Raw genomic sequence first — 13,473 nt, 5'->3', positions numbered from 1 at the left:
ACCAATCACAAAACAGTTGATTTTTTTTTATGTCATCCATGCATGGCATTGTTCCTGTACCTAACATGAACTGCCGGATTAAAGTCACTACCAAAACAATGGGGACGTCTAGCCTTGCCAATCACAGCTCAAAATTAACTCAGTGTGACCTTGCTAATTACAGGTAGTTTATCCTCTCACGCTTCAAGGACTGCCGACTTCTTTCATGTTAGGGCACTCAAAGCCACTCGGTAAAATGCCTGTGTAAACATACTGACAGGTGCTCAGCCATCCGGATATACGAGAATAAAATGCATATAATTTAGAGTTTTGGATGCATCTGCGTCTCGGCATGATAATTATACATCCTCCCTTTGCTGACTTTTATTCCAATCATGTGTCTTTGCTGGGAAGTTGAGCGTAACAGTCACAAGGCTTCCATAATTTCTTGCCTTGCAATTCGGAGTCTGTTGACCTTGTTTTCCATGTCGAAGTCGATTTTATGTAACCAATTATATATAAAAGTTGGCAAACACAATTTTTGCAGACGTACCCTGAAAGAGGTAGAAGGAGTTCTTGCATATATATTAAGGTTTTGTCAGTATGATTTTTTTCCTAAATCTCAACAAACATTCGCAGCTACAACCGCAGTCTTTGTTGACACTGGCAAGCCCCGGTTGTAACTGCTTATCTGAGAAGGTGGAGCCCACAAGGGAGGTAGATGTATCCAGGGTAGTAGTGGAGATTTATCAGAATGTATACCCTGGAGATTATCGAGGTGGTTTCAAGACAGTCATTTCCTTATCTCACTCACTCACTCGTCTTTGTTCCAGTAAGGATCCAAGTCTGGAAAAACAAATGTGCAATAGTGCTAAGAACACTCTGACTGATCTTGGTGCCAAGTTCGTCACCCAACTGCAAGAGTTCATCGATTCACTAAGCTCCCATGTCCCAAGGTCAAGAAAAAAGGCACCCTAGCACCGCACCCTAGCACGTCAGTCATCCAGATGGTGCTGTCCTTAAAAAACATGCTTATTGATAATCATGGCAAAGAGAGATGTTAAATGTTGTCTTTATATGCTTATGTATTTTGGAACCAGAGCTGTGCAAAAAGAGGGAATCACATCCATGTGCTCAAAGTAGCAAATTTTGGTCTTATATAGTAAGATCTCTGCATTTGTATGGATATGCCCCATTCATAGTTGAAAGGATGAGTGTTTATGAGTGTATTTGTGCTTGAAGTATGTTGACTCTTGATACATTACTAAAAAGAAAGAGTCTGCTTGATTTATGTGTGTGCTTGGACTCTGTGTGCTTGTAGTATGTGTGTGCTTGAAGGATGTATGTGCTTGAGGGATGTGTGTGCTTGAGGAATGTGTGTGCTTGAAGGATGTGTGTGCTTGAAGGATGTATGTGCTTGAAGGATGTGTGTGCTTGGGGGATGTATGTGCTTGAAGGATGTATGTGCTTGTAGTATGTGTGTGCTTGAGGGATGTATGTGCTTGAAGGATGTAAGTGCTTGAAGGATGTATGTGCTGGTAGTATGTGTGTGCTTGAAGGATGTATGTGCTTGTAGTATGTGTGTGCTTGAGGGATGTATATGCTTGTAGTATGTGTGTGCTTGAGGAATGTGTGTGCTTGAAGGATGTAAGTGCTTGAAGGATGTATGTGCTTGTAGTATGTGTGTGCTTGAGGAATGTGTGTGCTTGAAGGAGGTGTGTGCTTGAAGGATGTGTGTGCTTGAAGGATGTATGTGCTTGAAGGATGTGTGTGCTTGGGGGATGTATGTGCTTGTAGGATGTGTGTGCTTGAAGGATGTATGTGCTTGTAGTATGTGTGTGCTTGAGGAATGTGTGTGCTTGAAGGAGGTGTGTGCTTGAAGGATGTATGTGCTTGTAGGATGTATGTGCTTGAAGGATATATGTGCTTGTAGGATGTATGTGCTTGTAGTGTGTATGTGCTTGTAATATGTGTGCTTGAGGGATGTGTGTGCTTGAGGAATGTGTGTGCTTGAAGGATGTAAGTGCTTGTAGTATGTGTGCTTGAGGAATGTGTGTGCTTGAAGGATGTGTGTGCTTGAAGGATGTATGTGCTTGGGGGATGTATGTGCTTGAAGGATGTATGTGCTTGTATGTGTGTGCTTGAGGGATGTATGTGTTTGAAGGATGTAAGTGCTTGAAGGATGTATGTGCTTGTAGTATGTGTGTGCTTGAGGGATGTGTGTGCTTGAAGGATGTATGTGCTTGTAGTATGTGTGTGCTTGAGGGATGTATGTGCTTGAAGGATGTGTGTGCCTGAGGGATGTGTGTGCTTGAAGGATGTATGTGCTTGAAGGATATATGTGCTTGAAGGATGTATGTGCTTGAGGGATGTATGTGCTTGAAGGATGTATGTGCTTGAAGGAGGTGTGTGCTTGAAGGATGTATGTGCTTGAAGGATGTATGTGCTTGAAGGAGGTGTGTGCTTGAAGGATGTATGTATGGGAAGAGAATGCATCAGGAAGAATATACAATTTTGAAACAATGTATATGCATGGAGTTTATGCATGCAAGATAATGTCCATGTATATTTGAATGATATGAGTGCTGAAGGATGAGCATGCTTGATGCTGCATGTACATGATTAATAAAGTATTACATCCTTGAAGTTTGTGGATACTCAAAGTGTTAAACTGCTTTATGAAATTATGAATGCTTGTGGAATATGTGAACATTGAAGGAAGTATATACATGTTTGCAGTAGCTAAGTAAATAAATTAGGGATTACCGTTTGTACAGTGACCGGTGCTTTGTTCTGCAGAATCTGAGGGTCGGTCAAAGTGTAGTCAGCCTAACTATATTCTTGATGTCCAATGTTTGTAAAGCTTCCATTTTAGTTTGTAGGAATCATTAGCAAAGCCGTATAAAAAAATTCACATATGTGGGTAATGTGATTAACGAGATATTAGTCATCACAACACACTGGGGTATAATATTTCTAGAAAAAATGCAGAAAATGAAAAACGATCTGTCATTTAGTACCTCTTGGATAATGGTATGCCCTCAGATAATGTCATATAAAATATGTTAGTATAGTATTGGATGACTTCCGTCATAATCAAGAGTCAAAGCTTTGGATTGCTTGATTCATATTTAGTCGGGGGCTGTTTCTTTTAAGGACGCCCCCATTTTAGTCTTTCAAAAATATTGTGTCCAGATATTCAAGCTGGCCCTGTTTACAATATACTGAGAGTTGATACTTGTGTGACCATTCAGTATTTACTTTGAACCTTTAGCATCATGTGTGAAAAAGTGAAAACATTAGAATAAGTTATGTCCTTTATGTCTGAAAGGGGGTGGGTAGTGTCTCCAAAACAAGCTGTTTCAGTAAACATGAAGGGGGAATCACTTTAACAAGCGATTGTACTTTCAAATTGCTTTTTTATGCACTTTAATATCTAAGTTTGATTCTAGCGGCCGTCTACCTATCTCAAACACACAAAATGTTTCTTGCATATTTTGTTACCTGAAGTTTGTGGTGCATTTATTGCAGAGTTTGCGCTTTTTTGAGGATACCAAGATAAAATTTAAAACAAAATGGGGATTGTAAGGCTGGAACGTAGCAAAACCAATTTGCTTGAGGTTGACAGATAATATGTAGAAAAATAAAACATAAAAACAGCTGCATTTGTATCATTTACTAGGTCAGGCTGACTACTTTTTGACTGTCCCTCGTATATATATATACCACATGGAATCAACGTTTTGATTATGTCAACTGTTTCCTCAGTGTTTATATTTCACATCATTGTGTGTTGTATTTTAAAATGTGAAGGTTCTATTCTTCTATCTTTTACTGCTGTGATTTGATCAAATGCAAGATTGGTATGAAAAGAAGTGTTTAGTGTCACTCTTTTGAGTGGCATTTATAAAAGTTGGAGAGGCCGATAAAGGCAAACTTTATGGATGAACAACAGCTTTGTTCAGGTGGGGGGTGTATTTTTTCAATACAGCAGCTGCAGGTATTGTCAAGCAGGTATGTTGCAGATACAAGAATATGTTTTACAACGTCGCATTAGCTGAATAATGAAGTTGTTCATCCATAATGTTTGTCGTTACCTGAAGTGTTTACTGTCCGCCACATTTCATGATACAGCTATATTTGTAGGAATTTGAAGGAATACAGTATGTATCATTACTGCTGTGTGTGATGTTATTATCTCTTACACAGCTCACAAAGTGCCCGGGCCATTCCCTAGACCAGTCCCTTTCCTGGTGTTCTGGTGTGTAGGGGAGGAGGACAAACAGATTAACTGTTCAGATTATTTTTTAAATCAAATGAAACAAAGTTCAAAGATGTTTGAAAGGAGAAGCAACAATTTTGTCAACCAAACACAGTTTACTATATAACCTGTTCCTACTTTTTATTTGTAAAACATTTTATCATCTTGCTGATAGTCCAGAGTAATCATGATGTGTGTTTGAGTCATGGCATTCAGCACAAGCAACACTGATCTTCTTGTTTGTTCTAGTATATACAGTACAACCAGAAATGTTTGAGAAGTTAGAGATTGTAATTTTTTATATTTTTTTCACTCATTACTCATAAATGTGAATATTAGCAGAACATAACTCCAGATTCAAAGACAGGTGAACAGTTAGTATTTTGTCAAGTCACCATGGGCAGCAATGCAGGCTTCAATGCGGCGGGGCATACTACTGATCAAAGAAGTTAGAAAGTCGTGGTCCATGCTGTCCCAATATCGGACCACCTCTTCTTTCATTTCAGCAATATTGGTCAGATTTTTCTTTTTGACACATTCCTTCATAAGTCCCCAAACATTTTCTGTTGGATTTAGGTCAGGGCTATAGCTTGGCCTATCTAATAATGTCATATTTTGGGTCTGAAACCAGGCCTGTGAATGCTTTGAACGATGTTTTGGGTCGTTGTCCTGCTGGAAAATATATTTTTTTCCATAAAACATGTGAGCAGATGGAAGTAAATGTCCCTTGAGAATATCTGTGTACCGCTCACTGTTCATATTCCCTTCAAATACACAGAGGGGCGTTGCCCCTATCACAGATATGCCACCACACACATTAAATTTCGGACTGTACTTAGGGCGCTGATACAAAGGTTTTTCAGTTTGTTTGGTCCAGAATTTCAGTGTATTAGGAAACAGCCACACAGAACTTTCATCTGTGAAAATCACATTGTCCCAGTTAAAATGTCTATGCTGTAAGCACCAGTTCAACCTTCGCTCCTTTTGTTCAGGTTTCATGATCGGTGATGGAATTCCTCGACTTTTCTGCCAACCCATTGCATGCAGCTCAGTTCTAATTGTCTCCTTACAGACAGCCACAGTTCCTCTATCAATCATATCCAGCCTTAAGTTTTCTAAACTCCTTCGTTTGTTTTTAGAAACAAGAATACCAAGCCGCCTCCTGTCACCGACAGTCAATTTTCTGGGCCTACCTGCACCTCCCTGGTGCTCAATGCCATATCCATTTGCAATATTTTTCAAAACACTATAAACAGTGGACAAAGGGATACCTGTTCTACTTGAAATCACTTTAGCTGATATGATGTCCTTGTTATAATACTCTAAAATCAACTTCCTCTTCTCTAAATCATCCATACTGAGGATCACTGAAAATGTCTGCTAGCAAGTAAACAAAGGGGGGATAACTCTTCACAAACTAATGAAAAAGGATTAACGGAGTTGGCTCTCTTGAATGAAACCAAGCACTTGATGGCTGGTCAAGGTTGTTTATACTAGAAATCCAATTAAACATATTCCTAAAATTCTCAATAATTTCTGGTCATACTATAACTGATTTCTCTTGTTGCTGAAACTTGACTAAAATATATAGTGATACTAATTATGGATATTTTCACTATTATGAAGTTTTGTATGTTTTTTTTGTTGTAAAGGTATCAATTTATAGAACTCTTCTTTTATGAAACTTTATAATCAAACACATTAAATACATTATGTTCTGCTCTGTCAGTGGCTGCATGGCTATTGGCAGACTGAAGATTGAAAAGTTTTCATTCCAACTTGTCACTGGGTATAACAAAGTGATCTTTCTCATTCAAACTTGTCTCTGAGTAAAACATGGTGATGTTTCAATAAGTGTTGAATGCCCATATTTTACAATCACCCACTGCTTACTGACAGAAGCTCCATGCTTTTGTAAGATTGTGTCACATTAGCAACAGTTGTATTCATCGGAGAGCTGAAGGACTCGACGATGGGCTTTTCAACAATTTTCTGTTTAACCAGTTGAAAATTTGTAATGAGTTTTACGAGTACAATATGTTGTGTTACATTCAGTATCACACATTTAGACAATGTTGGAATTTCAATACCAGTTTTAGATTTGTCTGGTAGTCCACACTGATGTTGAAAATGTTTCTATTGTCAATGCTGTGGCTATCCCTTGTTTCCGACCACTGAAGGCCCTGGGAGAGTGAGTCAGATGCCTGTTTGTCAAACAAGCACCTTGGTAGAGTTTCTTTCTTTGTCCACAACCTTGCACAGAAATGATTATGAAAAGAATTTTTGGTAGCCCGAACCTAAGTATATCAGGGTATATAGTTACACCAAGAAATTCTGTCCATCTGAACAAAGACATTTTTGTTCAACCAATGACTTGAAAATTAATATATTTGATATTTTTAATTTAAAGAGAATTATCACAAATTAAATCTCTTTACTCGGGAAACATTCCTATGGCAGTTTTGTTCAACCAATAATTTTATGATCATTTAGTGTATTGTTTTCAGATTATGGTAATGACGTTTTTGTTTTTTGGAAAGGTACAGTGCACAGCTTGGTGCAAATCTTGTATTTTTGTGCAGAATACTCATTACTCATTGTTGTTCATATGGAGGTGGGAGTCATGGTTGGGCGTAATAGAGAGCCTTGCTTACATTTTTTGGTTTGTCACATTAGTTTGTTTAATTTGTAACATGTTTTATTTATCTGTTTTAAATGTAAATCTTTAAAAGAAATTTGTCTTTAAGATGTGTTTGCTTCATAAAAGTATGAACACAGTTTTACAAATTATACTTTTATTTCATGTTTGTTCATAATCTTTTTATTTTTACAATTGTATTTTACCTAACCAGTCTGTGACTGATATAAGCCTGTAGTACACAGACATCAAATTGTTGAATGTATCTCCTGACAGTAGGAGATACTACTCATGTTTGGTCTTCGGGAGAGAGTATTCCAGTGTATATATTCTACTATGTGGTGCTTTATAAGTGGGTAAGTTCCTTGGTCAAGCTATGTGGCATGTTTCTTTCGTTCCACAATGAAACTTCTTTTACAGGATTGAGTCCATACAGAAGAACACCATACAACCTATAGTTCCAGGCACACATGACATTTAAATCTAAGCCAACAGGTTTCATATGTGAAAATATTCTTACTCAGGGCTCATATTTTTCAGTTTGATTATGAGACAAAAAACAAGAAAACCCAATGAAATTAGAAAAAAAATGGTGAACTTGTGAGTACAATCTATACAGATATTTGTTTAAAGTTGTTGGTTTGTTGTCCCCTGCCGCAACGTGGAACGGGGACTATGTATTCAGCGGCGTACGTAGTCCCGATTCTTGTTAACGCGATATCTCGTGAACCGTTGTACCCAATGTCTTCAAATTTGGTGACAGCCTACATTGGGGGATTACGCATACACCAGTCGATTTTGGTGACCTTCACCTTATTTTCAAGGTCACCACGACACTTTGACCGCTTATCAAACTCTTGTTAAAGCGATATCTCATGAACTATTGTTATCCAATGTCTTCAAATTTGGTGACAGCCAACATTGAGCGATTACGCAGACAACAGTCAACTTTGGTGACCTTGACCTTATCTTCAAGGACACCACGACACTTTGACCACTTTTCAAACTCTTAACGCGATATCACATGCACTGTTGTACCCAATATCTTCAAATTTGGTGACAGCCTACATTGGGGGATTACGCAGACACCATTTGATTTGGGTGACCTTGACCTTATCTTCAAGGTCACCACGACACTTTGACCACTTTACAAACTTATGTAAACGCGATATCTCATAAAACATTGCCTCTAATGTATTCAATTATGTCGACAGACTACATTGGGTGATTATGCAGACACCAGTCATTTCTTGTATGTGACCAAAAAATAAAGCAGTAAATATGTTATAAATATTTCATTCTTCTTTAGCGGTGGGGGGCATTGCCATATTAGTGGCAAACCCTTGGGGATGGCCTAAAAGTCGGGCCAAGAAAAGTCGGACTGGGCTGGGACACCGGGTAATACTAAAAATGGATTGCAGAATATTCAAACGAAACCTGCACATTTGCGTCGATACACTTCCTGCCTTTACAAATGCATAGTTTGATTGAAAATGTATAGTTAATGGTGAAAAAACCCACACAACAACAATGACTACATACCGAGATTCCCATAGAAAAGACACCGTCTTGTTGTTACGTGTTTTCCTTGATATGTCTATGAGGGAAGGTTGCTTACTTCTCTTAGCGTGTGACATCCGGGGGTCCTGGGCAGGAAGTGACAGTGTTTTGACTGCTTTTCTTTCCGCAAATGATGATAAGGAAGGAAGCACGTATCACAGTAGTAGTTAGATAACACGTTATAGTAGTTAGATATCACACCGTTATCACCGTTATCACGCAAATGATGATAAGGAAGGAAGCACGTATCACAGTAGTAGTTAGATAACACCGTTATCACGCAAATGATGATTAGGAGATGTAGGGTTCGGCAACGATGATAAGGCTGATGATAAGGAAGGAAGCACGTATTACAGTAGTAGTTAGATAACACCGTTATCACGCAAATGATGATTAGGAGATGTAGGGTTCGGCAACGATGATAAGGCTGATGATAAGGAAGGAAGCACTTATCACAGTAGTAGTTAGATAACACCGTTATCACGCAAATGATAAGGAAGGAAGCACGCATCACAGTAGTAGTTAGATAACACCGTTATCATGCAAATGATAAGGAAGGAAGCACGCATCACAGTAGTAGTTAGATAACACTGTTATCACGCAAATGATAAGGAAGGAAGCACACATCACAGTAGTAGTTAGCTAACACCGTTATCACGCCAATGATGATAAGGAAGGAAGCACGTATCACAGTAGTAGTTAGATAACACCGTTATCACGCCAATGATGATAAGGAAGGAAACACGTATCACAGTAGTAGTTAGATAACACCGTTATAAGGAAGGAAGAACGTATCACAGTAGTAGTTAGATAACACCGTTATCACGCAAATGATGATAAGGAAGGAAGCACGTATCACAGTAGTAGCTAGATAACACCGTTATCACGCAAATGATGATAAGGAAGCTTTTAAGGAATCACGTATCACAGTAGTAGTTAGATAACACCATTATCACGCAAATGATGATAAGGAAGGAAGCACGTATCACAGGAGTAGTTAGATAACACCGTTATCACGCAAATGATGATAAGGAAGGAAGAACGTATCACAGTAGTAGTTAGATAACACCGTTATCACGCAAATCATGATAAGGAGATGTAGGGTTCGGCGACGATGATAAGGCTGAGGATAAGGAAGGAAGCACGTATTACAGTAGTAGTTAGATAACACCGTAATCACGCAAATGATAAGGAAGGAAGCACGCATCACAGTAGTAGTTAGCTAACACCGTTATCACGCAAATGATAAGGAAGGTAGCACGCATCACAGTAGTAGTTAGATAACACCGTTATCACGCAAATGATAAGGAAGGTAGCACGCATCACAGTAGTAGTTAGATAACACCGTTATCACGCAAATGATGATAAGGAAGGAAGGAAGCACGCATCACAGTAGTAGTTAGATAACACCATTATCACGCAAATGATGATAAGGAAGGAAGCACGCATCACAGTAGTAGTTAGATAACACCGTTATCACGCAAATGATGATAAGGAAGGAAGCACGTATCACAGTAGTAGTTAGATAACAACACCAAATGATGATAAGGAGATTATCACGCATAATGATGATAAGGAAGGAAGCACGCATCACAGTAGTAGTTAGATAACACCGTTATCACGCCAATGATGATAAGGAAGGAAGCACGCATCACAGTAGTAGTTAGATAACACCGTTATCACGCAAATGACAAGGTAGCACGCATCACAGTAGTAGTTAGATAACACCGTTATCACGCAAATGATGATAAGGAAGGAAGCACGTATCACAGTAGTAGTTAGATAACACCATTATCACGCAAATGATGATAAGGAAGGAAGCACGCATCACAGTAGTAGTTAGATAACACCGTTATCATGCAAATGATAAGGAAGGAAGCACGTATCACAGTAGTAGTTAGATAACACCGTTATCACGCAAATGATGATAAGGAAGGAAGCACGCATCACAGTAGTAGTTAGATAACACTGTTATCACGCCAATGATGATAAGGAAGGAAGCACGTATCACAGTAGTAGTTAGATAACACCATTATCACGCAAATGATGATAAGGAAGGAAGCACGCATCACAGTAGTAGTTAGATAACACCGTTATCACGCAAATGATAAGGAAGGAAGCACGTATCACAGTAGTAGTTAGATAACACCGTTATCACGCAAATGATAAGGAAGGAAGCACGTATCACAGTAGTAGTTAGATAACACGTTATCACGCAAATGATGATAAGGAAGGAAGCACGCATCACAGTAGTAGTTAGATAACACTGTTATCACGCAAATGATGATAAGGAAGGAAGCACGTATCACAGTAGTAGTTAGATAACACCGTTATCACGCAAATGATGATAAGGAAGCTTTTAAGGAAGCACGTATCACAGTAGTAGTTAGATAACACCGTTATCACGCAAATGACGATAAGGAGATGTAGGGTTCGGCGACGATGATAAGGCTGAGGATAAGGAAGGAAGCACGTATCACAGTAGTAGTTAGATAACACCGTTATCATGCAAATGATAAGGAAGGAAGCACGCATCACAGTAGTAGTTAGATAACACCGTTATCACGCAAATGATAAGGAAAGAAGCACGCATCACAGTAGTAGTTAGATAACGCCGTTATCACGCAAATGAAGGAAGCACGCATCACAGTAGTAGTTAGATAACACCGTTATCACGCCAATGATGATAAGGAAGGAAGCACGCATCACAGTAGTAGTTAGATAACACCGTTATCACGCCAATGATGATCAGGAAGGAAGCACGCATCACAGAAGTAGTTAGATAACACCGTTATCACGCAAATGATGATAAGGAGATGTAGGGTTCGGCGACGATGATAAGGCTGATGATAAGGAAGGAAGCACGTATCACAGTAGTAGTTAGATAACACCGTTATCATGCAAGTGATAAGGAAGGAAGCACGCATCACAGTAGTAGTTAGATAACACCGTTATCACGCCAATGATAAGGAAGGAAGCACGCATCACAGTAGTAGTTAGATAACACCGTTATCACGCAAATGAAGGAAGCACGCATCACAGTAGTAGTTAGCTAACACCGTTATCACGCCAATGATGATAAGGAAGGAAGCACGCATCACAGTAGTAGTTAGATAACACCGTTATCACGCCAATAATGATAAGGAAGGAAACACGCATCACAGTAGTAGTTAGATAACACCGTTATCACGCAAATGATAAGGAAGGAAGCACGTATCACAGTAGTAGTTAGATAACACCGTTATCACGCAAATGATGATAAGGAAGGAAGCACGTATCACAGTAGTAGTTAGATAACACCGTTATCATGCAAATGATAAGGAAGGAAGCACGTATCACAGTAGTAGTTAGATAACACCGTTATCACACCAATGATGATCAGGAAGGAAGCACGCATCACAGAAGTAGTTAGATAACACCGTTATCACGCAAATGATGATAAGGAAGGAAGCACGTATCACAGTAGTAGTTAGATAACACCGTTATCACGCAAATGATGATAAGGAAGCTTTTAAGGAAGCACTTATCACAGTACTAGTTAGATAACACCGTTTTCACGCAAATGATGATAAGGAAGGAAGCATGTATCACAGTAGTAGTTAGATAACACCGTTATCACGCAAATGATGATAAGGAAGGAAGCATGTATCACAGTAGTAGTTAGATAACACCGTTATCACGCCAATGATGATAAGGAAGGAAGCATGTATCACAGTAGTAGTTAGATAACACCGTTATCACGCAAATGATGATAAGAAAGGAAGCACGTATCACAGTAGTAGTTAGATAACAGCGTTATCACGCCAATGATGAAGGAAGGAAGGAAGCACGTATCACAGTCACCCAGTGACCATTGGTCCATTTAACTTAGACACCTCTCTCAGCAGCTGGGACACGGTAAGATTTGTGACTTGGAATTCGTCCCATAACCTAAAAAACTTATCGGACTTGGCACGCTGGCCAGCATGCTGCCTTCTGTCCAGCTTACCGTCTGTGACCAGTCGAATTTTATTATTTTAAGCATATTTTCATCGCCGATCATACTTACCTGATATATTTTATTTATTTCACAAAATGCAAACACTTTTCGGTTACATTAAAGTCATAATATCGATTTTCATCATAATTGAGGTTGTTACCTGTAGACTTTAAAGTAGCTTATGACATCCCGAAAATGCAACAAGATCTACAGCAGTGCTTCCAGAGAGGCTACCTCACCCGCTTCCCAAAGGCACAATACAAACTTCCCACGCGACGACGATTGCCAAGGTAAGCTAGTATCCTCACATACACCCCATTGTTATCCAGTAACCACGGGTTGCCATGTCAGTACGTTATCAGGTCTATCCATATCAAGTTGCACTGTAACTGCAGTCCTCCAGCATGGTTTGACGCAAACATCACGTAATGTTCAGTGTGTTGCGAGGGCTTTCATTACCGCTGTATTGGATCTAGCGTGAAGGGGGCGGAATGGGTGTGGAATGGTTGTGTTCTCTTTGCAAGGGGTAAGTAGTTTCTAACATGGACATGAGCATCTGTAATTTAGCAGCCCGTGTTGGTACTAAAACTACCGAATTCTTTGTAACGATTTTCTTAGTGCTTATATAGTTACATAACTAAGAGTTTGACAGTATTATTTATTTGTCACAATTCATTCACAACTAAGATGATGATAGATTAGAATAGAATATAGACGATATAGATGATCAATTTTCAATGCTATTAGTGTGTAAAGTTTAATTTATCATATCACATTTACTGTTGCCCAGGATTATGTCTTGTTACTTTAGACAAACATGTTCATTGTTAGTCCAGTTGGTGTCTGATGTTTGATTGCATTTATGTGCCCCTCCAGATGATGGTTGCATAAGATCATTTGTACTCTGGTTAGGTTGTTACAGTAAAATCATTTTGTTACTTTGTCTTTCGGATGTGACGTGAAACCGAGATCCATTCAGACAACACTGTGAGCTCCAGAACCCGGTTCTATTTGGGTATCACTTTACCCATCGAGCTGTGTATATGTGTGTGTAGA

At 39.1% G+C, this 13,473-nt stretch overlaps 2 protein-coding genes across 8 annotated transcripts in view; both read left to right on the top strand.

Moving 5' to 3' along the window:
- Positions 1-2,749, top strand: part of LOC124252954 (serine/arginine repetitive matrix protein 2-like) — a 51,046-nt gene extending 48,297 nt beyond the window's left edge. For 6 of the 7 annotated variants that reach the window (XM_046686652.1, XM_046686651.1, XM_046686654.1 and 3 more), the window contains one exon: positions 813-2,749. In XM_046686652.1, the coding sequence (XP_046542608.1) occupies positions 813-957 (145 nt within the window). In that variant the 3' untranslated portion in view covers positions 958-2,749. The remainder of the gene's footprint in view (positions 1-812) is intronic. The other variant, XR_006892070.1, reaches the window with a different exon arrangement.
- A 10,109-nt stretch (positions 2,750-12,858) lies between these two features.
- Positions 12,859-13,473, top strand: part of LOC124252931 (beta-1,3-galactosyltransferase 1-like) — a 61,984-nt gene continuing 61,369 nt past the window's right edge. The window contains exon 1 of the mRNA XM_046686608.1: positions 12,859-12,943. Within this exon, the coding sequence (XP_046542564.1) occupies positions 12,909-12,943 (35 nt within the window). The 5' untranslated portion in view covers positions 12,859-12,908. The remainder of the gene's footprint in view (positions 12,944-13,473) is intronic.

Source organism: Haliotis rubra, unplaced genomic scaffold, assembly GCF_003918875.1.
Source record: "Haliotis rubra isolate DU_JTF1 unplaced genomic scaffold, ASM391887v1 Scf53, whole genome shotgun sequence".
NCBI classification, from domain to species: Eukaryota; Metazoa; Mollusca; class Gastropoda; order Lepetellida; family Haliotidae; genus Haliotis; species Haliotis rubra.
The sequence above is the reverse complement of the archived record's forward strand: the minus strand, read 5'-3'. Positions and strand labels throughout refer to the sequence as shown.